The sequence below is a fragment of the Scyliorhinus canicula genome, chromosome 23 (genome assembly GCF_902713615.1).
Source record: "Scyliorhinus canicula chromosome 23, sScyCan1.1, whole genome shotgun sequence".
In the NCBI taxonomy this organism is placed as follows: Eukaryota; Metazoa; Chordata; class Chondrichthyes; order Carcharhiniformes; family Scyliorhinidae; genus Scyliorhinus; species Scyliorhinus canicula.
The window spans coordinates 14,590,180-14,604,461 of NC_052168.1; the positions used below are offsets into that span (position 1 = coordinate 14,590,180).

At 50.5% G+C, this 14,282-nt stretch overlaps 1 protein-coding gene across 2 annotated transcripts in view; it reads right to left on the reverse strand.

Moving 5' to 3' along the window:
• Positions 1-14,282, reverse strand: part of LOC119956408 (guanine nucleotide-binding protein subunit alpha-12-like) — a 60,390-nt gene that overhangs the window by 10,608 nt on the left and 35,500 nt on the right. For both annotated transcript variants that reach the window (XM_038783596.1, XM_038783595.1), the window contains one exon: positions 5,747-5,797. In XM_038783596.1, the coding sequence (XP_038639524.1) occupies positions 5,747-5,797 (51 nt within the window). The remainder of the gene's footprint in view (positions 1-5,746; positions 5,798-14,282) is intronic.

The following is a 14,282-nucleotide window of genomic DNA, read 5'->3' on the forward strand; positions in this document are numbered from 1 at the left end:
GCAATTTAACACGGGCAATCCACCCTAACCTACACATCTTTGGACTGTGGGAGGAAACGGGTGCACCTGGAGGAAGCCCACGCACACACGGGGAGAACATGCAGACTCCACACAGACAGTCACCCGAGGCCGGAATTGAACCTGGGACCCTGGCGCTGTGAGGTGGCAGTGCTAACCACCGTGTAGTTAACAAAGCTGCCTGAAACCCACATGAACCAAATGCAATAAATATTAACTGGGCAGACGGGGTTATCCACATTTAAAAGCCTTTTTTGTAGTTAATTCAGTGCATTGCAACAGGAGTTACGCAGCTCCCTACCGCCACCACCTGGTGAAGGTGGAGCGGTGCAGCAGCACAGCTCTATCCATTCACTAGGAATTGGCACTCAGTCAAACCAGCCATCGAATGCAAAGAGCCTGCAAGTTTGGTTTGACAAAACACAACTGCAACCCCTACCCTGAAGGCCTCAGCATTGAAAGGCACTGGACAGGAACAAAGCATAATGCAGAGGTAAAGTTGGCCATGAACTCAAGTGGCTGGATGTTCAATGGGGCGGCAAGCAATCCACAGAATCCCGACAGCGCAGAAGGAGGCCATTCAGCCCCTCGAGTCTGCACCGAACCTCCAAAAAAGCACCCTACCTAGGATCACCCTCCCCCCCCCCCACCCCCCCCCCCCCCCACCCCCTGCCCAGCCCCTCCAAACTCCACGGAGACAGTCACCTGAGGCCGGAATTGAACCCAGGACCCCGGCGTTATGGGGCAGCAGTGCAAACCGATGTGCTCAGTTACGTAAATCTGTGGTGAGATGGTATCCAGAAAAGTTCCGGGCACCTCACAATCAAAAGGATCTGTTGGCCATGAAGGGAATGATTGCTGATTCACCTGGTTGTCGCACCCATTGTTGAGTCATGTGACACCACATTGAATTGTGGAATCCCTACAGTGTAGAAAGACGCCATTCGGCCCGTCGACTCTTGCACGGGTCCCTCCGAAAGAGCGCACTACCCAGGCCCAATCCCCCACCCCATCCCCATAACCCCACCTAGAGGTCATTTAGCGTGGCCAACCCACCTGATCTTTGGACTGTGGGAGGAAACCGGAGCACCCGGAGGAAAGCCATGCAGGCACGGGGAGAGCGTGCAAACTCCACACGGACTGTCACCCAAGGTTGGAACCGAACCCCGGTTTCTGGCGCTGTGAGGCAGCAGTGTTAAAGACTGTGTCACTGCGCCGCCCACATCTCGAACTAGTGTACAGTTTTGGCCTCCTTATTTAAGAAATTATGAGACGGCTCATTTGACTGATACCTGCGGTTAACTTGCAAGGAACGATTTGTGGTAAATGTTGGAATTTGATATATTGCATTATATGTATTTAGTGCAGTAAGGGTTAAAAGCCTGGGTTAGTGTGTGTGAGTGCTGCAGTCACGGGTTTAGAAATCCTGGTTTGAAAGGCAGTCGACATTTTGAAGGCCGAAGTGCAATTAAAGCATCATAAAAGTTTGAGCTAGTGGACTTTTATATTAAGAGGGCTCCCTGGGGAGTTGAGAATTAGGGAGATTGTGTTCATCCAAGTAAGATAATGTAGTTAATGGGAGGAGCTGGGAGCTTAGGCAGTCAAGTGTTGAGTTTCTAGGGAAACAGTTTAATTTGGATCTGTCTCTGAACAGTTTAGCATCTTCTCTCCAGACAGTGAGTTGAAATACAGGACAGAAGCACTGTCTCAGGTTGGCAGCTTAAACACTAAGTTGAGACAGGCAAGAATCTTCAGCTGGTGCCTAAAGAACATTGCTTTCTCAAAGTGGTTTGTCCAAGACATCTCTTTACAGCAAGTATGCCTGGGTCTGCTAACTGTATTCGAAAGTGGATTTTGACCTGAGAGGAGTGTTGTTTGAGTGGAGATAAAGACAGTGGTTCAGATTGTTTCATTGTATCGTTAAGCATTGTTTAACTGGTAAATGAAAGCTATTTGTCTTTATGATGTTAAAATTAGTAATACGGCAATGAAACTAAATGTTTTCTCTCAGGGAATATGGGAACTTTGGAATTAGGAACAAAAGTGGGCATTTCAGTCCCTCGAGCCTTTCAATCAGACCATGGCTGATCTCTTCCTGGTCTCAAATGCACCTCCCACTTGTTCCCCACCTCCACTTGTTTCCCATATCCCTTTAACCCGTTTTTAAATCAGAAATATATCTATATCCTTCTTGAAACCATTTAATGACTCAGATTCCACTGCATTATGGGGCAGCGAGTTCCACAAATTCACCACCCTCTGCGAGAAGTAGTTCCTCCTCATCTCAGTTCCAAATCTACCGCCTCTCAACCTATATCTGTGACCTCTCGTTCTAGACTGCCCCACAAAGGGGGAACATTTGGTCTGCGTTTACTTTATCATTAATGTTTTTTGTACCTCGATCAGATCCCCACTCATCCTTCTAAACTCCAGCGAGTATAAGCCCAAACTGTTTAATCTCTCCTCACACGTCAACCCTTTCATCCCCGGAATCAATCTGGTGAATGTCCTCTGAACTGCCTCCAATGCCGCCACATCCTTCCTCAAATCAGGAGACCAAAACTGGACACAATACTCCAGGTGTGGTCTCACAAACACCCTTTACAATTACACAACACTTCTCTACTTTTATACTCCAGTCCTTTTGCAATAAACGCTAACATTCCATTTGCCTTTTTAATTACATGCTGTACCTGCACACCGACTTTCTACAATTCATGAACAATGACATCCAGATCCCTCTGCCCAGACGCATTTTGAATCTGCTTTTCATTTAGATAATAATTTGCCTTTCTATTATTTCAGACTTTGGAACTCTGTGAGCAGTGGAGGCTGGGTCAATGTATATTTTCAATAAGAAGTCTTACAACACCAGGTTAAAGTCCAACAGGTTTGTTTCAAACACGAGCTTTCGGAGCACGGCTCCTTCTTCAGCTGAAGAAGGAGCCGTGCTCCGAAAGCTCGTGTTTGAAACAAACCTGTTGGACTTTAACCTGGTGTTGTAAGACTTCTTACTGTGCTCACCCCAGTCCAACGCCGGCATCTCCACATCATGTATATTTTCAAGGCAGAGGTGGATAGGTTCTTGACTAATGAGGGAATCAAAGGTTAAATTGGGGGTCGACCGGAATGTGGGGTTGATTGGCCATGGTACCAGGCCTGAAGGACTGAAATTATGAGGAGAGATTTGCACAGCGAGAGAGAGAGAGAGAGAGAGAGAGAGTGAGAAAGAAAGAGAGCGAGAGAAAGAAAGAAAGAGAGAGAGAGAAAGAGAGAGCGAGAGAAAGAAAGAAAGAAAGAAAGAGTGAGAGAAAGAAGGGAAGAGAGAGAGAGAAGGAACGAGAGAGAGAGAGAGAGAGAGAGAGAGAGAGAGAGAGAGAGAGAGAGAGAGAGAGAGAGAGAGCGCGCGAGAGATGGGAGCAGAAGTTGACCATTTAGCCCATCGGGTCTGCTCCACCATTCGATGAGATCATGACTGATCTGATGTGATAATCCTCAACTCCATTTTCCAGCCTTATCCCCGTTACACCCTCGAATCCTTTGAATAAAAATCTGTCTATCTCAGCCTTGAACATATTTAATGACCCAGCCTCTACAACTCCCTGTGGTAAAGAATTCCACAGATTCATTACCCTGTGCGAAGAAATTCCTTCTAATCTCTGTTTTAAATGGATGGCCCCTTACTCTGAGATTCTGCCCTCTGGTCCGAGTCTATCCCACAATGGGAAAGAGCCTATTGGTCACGACGGGGGTGGGGGCGTCCAGTTCGACACTGTCAGCTCAGTGAAGGGCAGCACGCTGACACAGTGGTTAGCACTACTGCCTCACAGCACCGGGGACCTGGGTTCGATTCCCGGGCTTGGGTCTCTGTCTGTGCGGAGTCCGCACGTTCTCCCCATGTCTGCGTGGGTTTCCTCCGGTTGCCCCCCGCGATCCAAAGATGTGCAGGTCAGGTGGATTGGCCGCGATCAGTGCACGGGGCTGCGGGTGGGGGCGTGGGCTCAAGTTAGCAAGTCGGCCCTTTTGCAGGGCCGGTGCTGACTCGATGGGCTGAATGGCCTCCTTCTGCACGGTAAAGATTCTATGGACTATGAAACGAAGCCCCAACGTGGAAACAGCTCGAAATGGAGGCGGTCTTAAAGTGATCTTCACTGAAACGAATGCGTTATTGAGCAGAGCCAAGGGTGTGGTGGCAAGAGTAGACCGTACCAACATTCAATACGCATAAAGGCAAGCGTCTCGTAAAATACGGTGGAGATCATTCTGGTTTGATAATAGGCATCGTAAATAAAAACAGAACCCTGAACTCTGGGTCAGGCATTGTCTTTCTAAACACTCTGGATTTTGTTTTTTGCCTTTGCTCCCTTCCACAGCGCAAAACAGCTTCAACGCCAAGGCCTCAACCAGCCTCACTACTCCCAGAGGCCTCATTGCATGCTAGGCCCGAGCTCACACCATTTTCTTCCGCTAGGCTTTCCAACCCTCCAGGATTGTTCAGGAGGATGAGGGGAATGAAGGATTCATCTTTGGGATAACTCAGGAGCAAAATTTTAAAAAATAAAACAAAATCAAAGGGGCATCAAAGCGAACATCTGTTTCCATTCAACGCACGTTTCCTGGTTTTCAGCAGGCTGTTGGGCGGAGAGTCGAGAATCAGGCCAATCGGATTGTGAAGGGTCCGCCCACTTTCCAGCAGGCATGGGGTGAGGGCGAGAAGGGGCATGTCGGGGCGACCGGGAAGGAGAGCGGAGGCAGGGTCGCTGGCGGGAGGCAGCCACGTGACAAGGACTCCAGGACTGCGCGCAAACACAGTTGGCAACCCTCCCCACTGCGCGGGCGCCAATGGGAACGAGACTCTGCCAGAGCGCCGGACGGCTGTTCACAGCCCTCCGACAGACAGCAGTGTCAACACCGAGACCCGGAGCCGTGACGCCAGCTGGGCTGGACAACGTTAACCCACATCCCTCTCTCCACCCAGACCTGACTACACTGCCCCGAGGTAATATTAGACATTTCACAGTTGGCTGTCACTTCTCCCAGTCTGTTAACTGCGCAATGCTGTTTGTGCTTTGAATCGCACGTTGTGAGAGACTCAATTTCTCAGCACGGGAGCGAGAATCAATGGCTCGGCAGCCCCGGAATCAATATTTATCCTGGCGCTGGTTGAAGACGGAATCTTAAAGTCCATCCTGCCCTCCCCCAAATTTGTCTGGGCAGTGGGACTCGAACCTGCAATCGCCGGGATGCGCTGGGCCACGACTGACCCTTAAGAGGGCATGAGGCAATCGGACAAATGTGTGAATTAAATCACAACACAAATGATGGAAGAGGCCTAACACCACCCCCACCCAATCCTGATTCCCAAATGGTCGCTCCGTCAACATGTCAAAACGTTGCTGCATTAAGCTGCTGTTCAGTCAGGATAGTGATCTTTCTTTTAATATTAATTTAGAATACCCAATTCATTTTTTTTCCAATTAAGGGGCAATTTAGCGTGGCCGATCCATCTATCCTGCACATCTTTGGGTTGTGGGGCGAAACCCACGCAAACACGGTGGGGGGGGGGATGGACAAACTCCACACAGACAGTGACCCAGAGCCCGGATCGAACCTCGGCGCCGTGAGGCAGCAGTGCTAACCACTACGCCACCCTGCTGCCCCGCGAGAAGACTTCTTGATGTTTCAGTGACTTCCCATCCACAATGAGCAACAAGCACCGATCACTCACCAGCTGGCCAATCCGGTCCAGATTATCCAGGAAGTATCCCACTGATTCAGCCTATAAGACAACGGAGAAACAGGAGCGGTTTCAGCAATGGAGACACACACCGAGACACACACGCGCACACACCATCGGACACTCGTCCATCCCAGCTGTCTGCCCCTCTTCCGCAATTACGTTCACTGCTGGGTGTCGCTGGAATGGGAGCAAGCGGTGTCTGCCAATGCAATCGAGGCCACAGGTATCGGCCCCCCTAGAACACCTTTTTTTCACGTTTTAAGTTTCCGATATGATTCTGTTTCCTTTGATGCATTGTCCCTTCCATTGGCTGCCTCTTAACTTATCCCTCGACATGTTGATTTACGGCTGCGCAAAAGAAGCACACTATCGGACACGGAAGAAACACACTATCGGACGTGGATGCACATGGACACAGATGGGCAGGGGTCACACACACACATGGACACAGATACGGACACACACCCGCTCTCAGTATGGCATCTCCAGAGCCCCTCCGTGCAGCTCCGTCAATGCTCCAGAAGCCTCCCTATCTGAGCAGCGAGCCATCCAACCTGTGCCTGGGCTGCGACGTTCTCGGGGCACAAACAGTTCTATAGTCAGCCAGAGACATTTAGACTTTGGACCACATGAACTTGTTAAACACGGAGCCTTTAATATCGGCTCCTTGATGACTCCCTCTGCTGGTATGTGTGTGTCTGGCAGCCTCAAGTAACATAGAACATAGAACAGTACAGCACAGAACAGGCCCTTCGGCCCTCGATGTTGTGCCGAGCAATGATCACCCTATTTAAACCCACGTAACCCGTATACCCGTAACCCAACAATCCCCCCATTAACCTTACACTACGGGCAATTTAGCATGGCCAATCCACCTAACCCGCACATCTTTGGACAGTGGGAGGAAACCGGAGCACCCGGAGGAAACCCACGCACACAGGGGGAGGACGTGCAGACTCCACACAGACAGTGACCCAGCCGGGAATCGAACCTGGGACCCTGGAGCTGTGAAGCATTGATGCTAACCACCATGCTACCGTGAGCAATTTTCAATTTTCAATTTGCAATTTTCAATACGCTACGTGCGACTCTGCCAAAACTGCTCGAGTCAGTGGAACAGATGCTTTACGGACCTGGGATTCACCAATAACTTGCCTCCACTTCATGAATAAGTACCACGCAGTGTGAGCTCACCTCCATGCTACATATTAGCACAGCCAACCTTCCAATGTTCAATAATACCGATAGTGCTACTTTGACAATATTCTGGGATTGTGAAATCATGTTGAGCAGTCCAATCTACTTGTCCTCCCCAGACACATTACAAATTCAAAGTAATAATAGACAGGGTTAAGAGAGAACTAAAATGCGTGCACTCTTTCCCTTAATGTCCGTAGTCCATGGGGTATTGGAGAGGAAGACATACGTGCGGTCACATTAATATCAGCAGCAGGCCTTTGTGGGTTTAAATAAAATCAATTATTTATTCATGCATTCACACCGAAGGTCAGTGCGAACTCCCTCCCTAACAGCACTGTAGTTATACCAATATGTACACAAGATGGACTGCAGGGGTTCAAGAAGGCAGCTCACCACCATCTCCTCAAGGATAATTAGGGATAGGCAATAAAAATGCTGGCCTAGCCAGCGACGCCCACATCGCAGGTCACCCCAACCTTGCACAAGGCGCCATATGGTGCCAAAGATGTGCAGGCTTGGTGGGGTTACGGGTACAGGGTGGGCGAGTGGGCCTAACTAAGGTGTTCTTTCAATGTGCCGGTGGAGACACTGGCCTCCTTCTGCACTGTCGGGATTCTATGGATAAATGCAAATCTTACTTCCCGCGTGATTAGCGCCACTTCCAGTCTCCGTGTGGTTGGTGTCCGACATCCGGGGTGGGATTCTCTCAGCCCAGGCCGGGCCAGAGAATCGCCGGGACGGGCGCGAATTGCGCAACGCCGCCCTGATGCATTGGAGCCTGCGCGGCGCTGGTCAGGGGCCGCCCTACGCAGCCCCCCCCCCACCGATTCTCCGTCTGGGATGGGCCGAGCGGCCACACAAAAAATCCAAGTCCTGCCGGCGTCGTCCACGTTTGGTCTTACCCAGCAGGACCTTAGCGTGCATCCATCCGGGGGCGGCCTGGTTGGGGGGGGGGGGGGGGGGGGGGTCCGACCCCGGGGGGCCTCCGCTGTGGCCTGGCCCGCGATCGGAGCCTACTGATCAGCGGGCCGCCCTCTCGGGCTGGGGGCCTCTTGCTTAGGGGCCGTTGCGGAGAAGGGAGCAACTGCGCATGCGCACATTTGCGCCGGCCCCACTGCGCATGCGCAGATCCGCGGTGCCCATCCGGCACCGGCATCGGCAGCTGGAGTGGCGTGGGTCGCTCCCGTATCATGCTGGCCCCCTGTAGGGGTCAGAATCGCTGCTCCTGAGGGCACGTTGACGCCGTCGAGAAACGTGACGGCGTTTACGATGGCGTCAACGCTTAGCCTCAGGATCAGAGAATCCCGCCCCCAATTCTTCACAAGACAGACACATGGACCCAGCAGCGGAGGGAATTGTGGTCACAGAGAGGTGGAAACCACTCGGTATCACTGGGCAACCAAAAGGAGGGAGAACAGCCAATCCAGCTATCACACCTCAGTCCAGTCCAGTCTCAATGAGACCCATGTACGATACGGTGCTCAGACATGGCAGAGACTTTGAATCTTGATGTGAACCCGGGCCTCACGGTAGCATGGTGGTTAGCATCAATGCTTCACAGCTCCAGGGTCCCAGGTTCGATTCCCGGCTGGGTCACTGTCTGTGTGGAGTCTGCACGTCCTCCCCCTGTGTGCGTGGGTTTCCTCCGGGTGCTCCGGTTTCCTCCCACAGTCCAAAGATGTGCGGGTTAGGTGGATTGGCCATGCTAAATTGCCCGTAGTGTAAGGTTAATGGGGGGATTGTTGGGTTACGGGTATACGGGTTACGTGGGTTTAAGTGGGGTGATCATTGTTCGGCACAACATCGAGGGCCGAAGGGCCTGTTCTGTGCTGTACTGTTCTATGTTCTATGTTCTATGTTCTATGAACCCATTGTCGATACCAACTCCCTCAAATTTTCGGAGCATTCAACTTTTATGTTGGAGCCCTTGTTAAGAGAGATGAAGGGAAATTAAAGACTTGTAGCATTTTTTATGACCAGCAGATGTCCCTATGAAATACTTTCTGAAGCGCATTCGCTGTGAAAATTCAGGAAACACGTCACGTGATCAGTGCAAATCCCATAGACATGCGATGATCAGATAGTCTGCTTTTCTGAGGGGATTTAGGGATAAATATTGGGGAGGACACTGGGGGAGCCTTCCCGCTCCCTGGGGACAGGCAGGGCCTCGGCTCGACACCTCACCTGAAAGGTGAAACCTCCGACCGGTGCAGGAACTCCCTCTGCCCCAGCCCTGGTCTGTCAGCCTCGATTTATCGTGATCAACTCCTGTCACAATGTGACCCTCCCACCTCCTCCCTCCTAACCCCCCCCCCCCCCCCTCCCTTCCCTCCAGCGACAGTGCTGCCGAATGGCTAGCTCGTGATGCGGAGCGAGGCCAGCAGCGCGGGTTCGATTCCCCGTACCGGCTGAGGTTATTCATGAAGGCCCCGCCTTCTCGGCCTCGCCCGAGGTGCGCTGACACCTTTTTTAACTTTACTGAGGCAGGAAAACGTCCACCCGATGGACACGGCAGCCCGGCCCTCGCCAGACTGCCACAGCATGTATTTTTCCAGCGAGGTTCACCAGATCGCCCCCCCCCCCCCCAGGCTTGGGTGGCCACTGGGCCCGAAACCCTCGGCTGGCGAGAGAAGCAGTGCATCCGCCAAAACATCAATGAGAAAGGAAATGTCTCCAGATGTGCATTCGTACAGAGTCTGAGGGACTGTTAAATTCCGAGCTATTTCAACGCGAGAAGCATTTATCCCTCCTGGCCAATGTTTACCCCACATCCCACAGCAGCGGAATGGAAAACCATCAAATGATAAAACCCAGGAGGAGGCCATTTGGCCCATTGGCCTTGTGAAAGCCAACTTTCCTTTCTCAACATCGTTCTCTAGCTGCATCTCGGGCCGTAATTCTACGGTGTGATGGCCACTTCCCACCCCCAGAGGTCAGATTGTTTTCAGCTGGCACGAACTCGATGGGCAGAGTGGAATGCTGCAAGTGTCCCTATGAGGTGCGTGGGGCCAGCAACTAACCAGCCATTCCCTGGTGCTGGTAAGTGAGCTTTTATTGCTAATGAGAGGAGAACAGGAACAGGAAAAGGCCAGTCTAATTGCTTCCCCATTGGCGAGATTAAATCGACGACTGATTGGAGTCTCCTTTGCCAAATTTAGCGTTTTATCTAAAGAATTCTGCAAACGGAATATACTTCTGCCAAAAAACTAAAATTATTTTTCAGTTCCTCCCCCCAAAAAAAGAAATTACCTCAGAACGTTCTGCTTGACGTGAATACTGGGACCCCCTGTGACCGTACCGAGGGCCCGTCGCCCTTGGTAACACTCCTAAACAGTCAACAGAGCTTCTTGCTACGGGTACAAGCACAGCCATTCTGGGCCGGGCTGACAGAACTGTGCGTGGAAGAGCTTTGGGCGACTGTCTGTGTGGAGCTTTTACATTCTCCCGTATCTGCGTGGGTTTCTTCTCTCACAGTCCAAAGACGTGCAGGTTACGTGGATTGGCGACGCTAAATTGCCCCCGAGTGTCCAAAGATGTGAAGCTTAGGTGAGATTACAGGGGGAGTTGGCCTAGGTAGGGTGCTCTCTCAGAAGGTCAGCGCAGATTCGAAAGGCCGAAAGGCCTCCTTCTGAACTGTCGGAATTTTCTGTCTCTACTCCCACTTCCCTCGCCGGTTGCTTTCAGTTTTTTTTTCATTCCTTCACGGAATATGGGTGGGCTCCCATCCCTGCCTGACCTTGCACTGAACGGCTTGCTCGGCCATTTCAGTGGGGGCAATGACGAGTCAACCACATCGCCGTGGAGTCTGGAGTCACATGTAGGCCAGACCAGGCAAGGACGGCAGATTTCCTTCCCTGAAGGACATTAGGGAACCAGATGGGTTTTAATGACAATCAGCAATGGTTTCATGGTCATCATTTGACTTTTAATCCAGATTTGTTTTTATTGAATTCAAATTTCACCATCGTCTAATGACGCCCATTGTGGATTGTTGTAAAAACCCATCTGGATGACTATAACCCCTTTGGGGAAGGAGATCTGCTGTCCTTGCCCGTTCGGGCCTACCTGTGAATCCAGATTCGCAGCGAGGTGGTTGATTCTTAATTGCCCCCTCAAGGGCAATTAGGGATGGGCAATAAATGCTGACATGTCCCATGAACGAATTAAAAAAATTATGATGTTCCTAGAACTGCCCAGCGACTTAACAAACAGAAAGTAAACATAGTTAAACGTCCAACTGGACGAGCCAATTGTTTTACATCTTCTTTGCTCAGATGGCAATCGGGACTTTCCTCTGTGCCTCCTGAGGCCTTCCAGTATTTCAACCTCTTGTGACCCCAAGTACGGATGGAGCCAAGAAAATGGAGAACGGCCGGGAACCTGACTGAATGTTTTGAAGAAATGGCTACACTTGTTTATACAGACTTCCAGGCTCATAAAATATGTTTCTGTCAGCGTTGGGGCTCATGGTGTTGAGAGCAGCTGGTTCGGAGGCTGGCTGAACAGCAAGAGGGTAGAGGTCATGGACAGGTACACGAACTGGCATATGAAGTGTGTTGAGGCCTTAAGCATTCACAATATCTTTCAATGACTCCGCAAGACTCCTTACGCAACTCCTTCCAAACCCATGACCACCACCATCTAGAAGGACAAGGGCAGCAGATACCTGGGAACACCACCAGCTGGAAGATGGCCCAGTGGTTAGCACTGCTGCCTCACAGCTCCAGGTACCTAGGTCTAATTCCGGCCTCGGGCGACTGTCTATGTGGAGTTTTCACTTTCTCCCCGTGTCTGCGTGGGTTCCCTCCGGGTGCTCCGGTTTCCTCCCACAGTCCAAAGATGTGCAGGTTTGGTGGATTGGCCATGATAAATTGCCCCTTAGTGTCCAAACGTTCAGGTGGTGTTGCTGGGTTACGGGGATAGAGTGGAGATGTGAGTTTAAGCAGGCTGCTCTTTTCAAGGGCCGGTGCAAATTCGATGAGCCAAAGGGCCTCCTTCCGCACTGTAAATTCGATGATTCTGTATGTCTTTCAAGTCACTCACCACCCTGACTTGGAAATGTATCGCTGTTCCTTCACTGGAGGTGGGCCAAAATCCTGGAACTCCCTAACAGCACTGTGGGTGTACCTACACCACAGAGACTGCAGCGGTTCAAGGCAGCGGCTCACCGCTGACTTCTCAAGGGGCAGTTAGGGATGTCAATACATGCTAACCTGGATGGTGACACCCATAATCCTTAAAATTCAGGACAGGTCTGGAGAGCCACATATCCAAGTATTCGCCAATCACCCAAAGATAGACAGCACTACAAACAGCAAACCTGGAGGCATAAATCTATGAAGAGATATTAACAGATTTAATAAAGGGGAAAATCTGCAGCCAACTGTTTTCGATGTAAACTGCTTCCAGGTCAGGGTGGGAGGGAATACATTCCATGAGAACTCGCGTCCCACCTCCCCCATCCATCCTAAAACCTGCGCGGGTGGGTATAAAATTCAGGGCCAGGTTTCAAACGATCACAACAATTCATACCACAGGAGAAAAGGGAGCTGGTTGGTTGGCACGACGGACTCTGATTGGCCAAGGCTTTGGCACGGAAAAAGCAACAGGGAATTGGAGGCTTCCCAAGATCCGGAGTAATTCAAAAAAAAAGTGGGGCTTGGACTTGTTACTTTTGTTTGCAGAGGACAGTCGGTAATCGATAAAGTCGAGCTCACTGCGTGGCTCATTTACCCATGCTCGAACTGACATACATTCATACAAACGGACCAGTTCTCCGCAAGCAGTTGGAAGATATCCAAGCCACGAATGCTGAAGAAAACTATTGGAAGTTGTCTTCCTGAGAGTCAAGAATCATCCAATTGGAGGAGCCAGTTGGATTCTCAACTGACAGGAAAGGTGGGGCATCGAACTGATTGACATGGCGGGCAACCAATGGCAGTCAAGAGACAGGAGGCCGCGACGGCGAAATACATCCAACCAAGCTAGGCCAAGCGAGAAAATCTCCTGAATGTTTGTGCTCAGGGAAGGGGGCGAAAAGTCACAGAGAAATAAAAGTCTCCAAATGGATCTGGATTTTTCTTTTGAAATGAATTATAAGGGAAGTTTCCTGCTCCATGTCACTTGGGGGAATTGCACCAACCCCCCCCCCCCCCCCCCCATTCCTCCCCACCCTGTTAGTGACCAGTTTGTCTCTTAGAAGTTTCCGGAACACCCACATACAAATGGGATTCTTTGGTTGAAAGAGTGAATGAGTGCCAAACCATTCACTCACAGTAGCCCTCAGGAGTTGAAGAGGCCTCTAACAATTCTGATGGAGGGTGGGTGGGTGGGTGGGTGGGGGGGGGGGCAGGGAGAAATATCCTTTTTCTACATTCTGTCCCTTCTCTCTCTCTTTCGAGTCTTGAATGGTTGCACCATAGAAAGCATCCTATCGGGCTGCATCACAGCCTGGTATGGCAACTGCTCGGCCCAAGACCACAAGAAACTTCAGAGAGTCGTGAACACAGCCCCGCCCATCAAACAAACCTGCCTCCCATCCATTGACTCCATCTACACCTCCCGCTGCCTGGGGAAAGCGGGCAGCATAATCAAAGACCCCTCCCACCCGGCTTACTCACTCTTCCAACTTCTTCCATCGGGCAGGAGATACAGAAGTCTGAGAACACGCACGAACAGACTCAAAAACAGCTTCTTCCCCGCTGTTACCAGACTCCTGGTAACTCCTAAACGACCCTCTTATGGACTGACCTGATTAATACTACACTCCTGTCTGCTTCACCCGATGCCGGGGTCTATGTATTTACATTGTGTTGCCCTATTATGTATTTTCTTTTTATTTTATTTTCATGTACTAAATGATCTGTTTGAGCTGCTCGCAGAAAAATACTTTACACTGTACCTCGGTACACGTGACAATAAACAAATCCAAATCTATCTTTATCTTTCTTTCAAAGACAGTAAAAAAACAATTAAGATTTAAATCTTATCTGGATAGGCACATGAACAGACGGGTATAGAAGGATACAGGCGGTTGATCTACATAGGACACGTGGTCAGCGCAGGCTTGGAGGGCCGAAGGGCCTGTTCCTGTGATGTATTGTACTTCTGTGTTCTAGTCATCGAGGACTTTTCACAACCACAGAACCTCTCGATCTGCTTTACTCAGGAGGCCAATGGGAGGTTTAATTGAGGCCTATAAAATTATTTGGGGTCCAGATAGGGGTTGCTAAGAAGAACCAATTTCCATTGGATCAATTAGGCACGGGGCAGAGATTTTTTTTAAAAATTGGTAAAAGGGTTAGTGGAGAGTTGAGCAGTAACT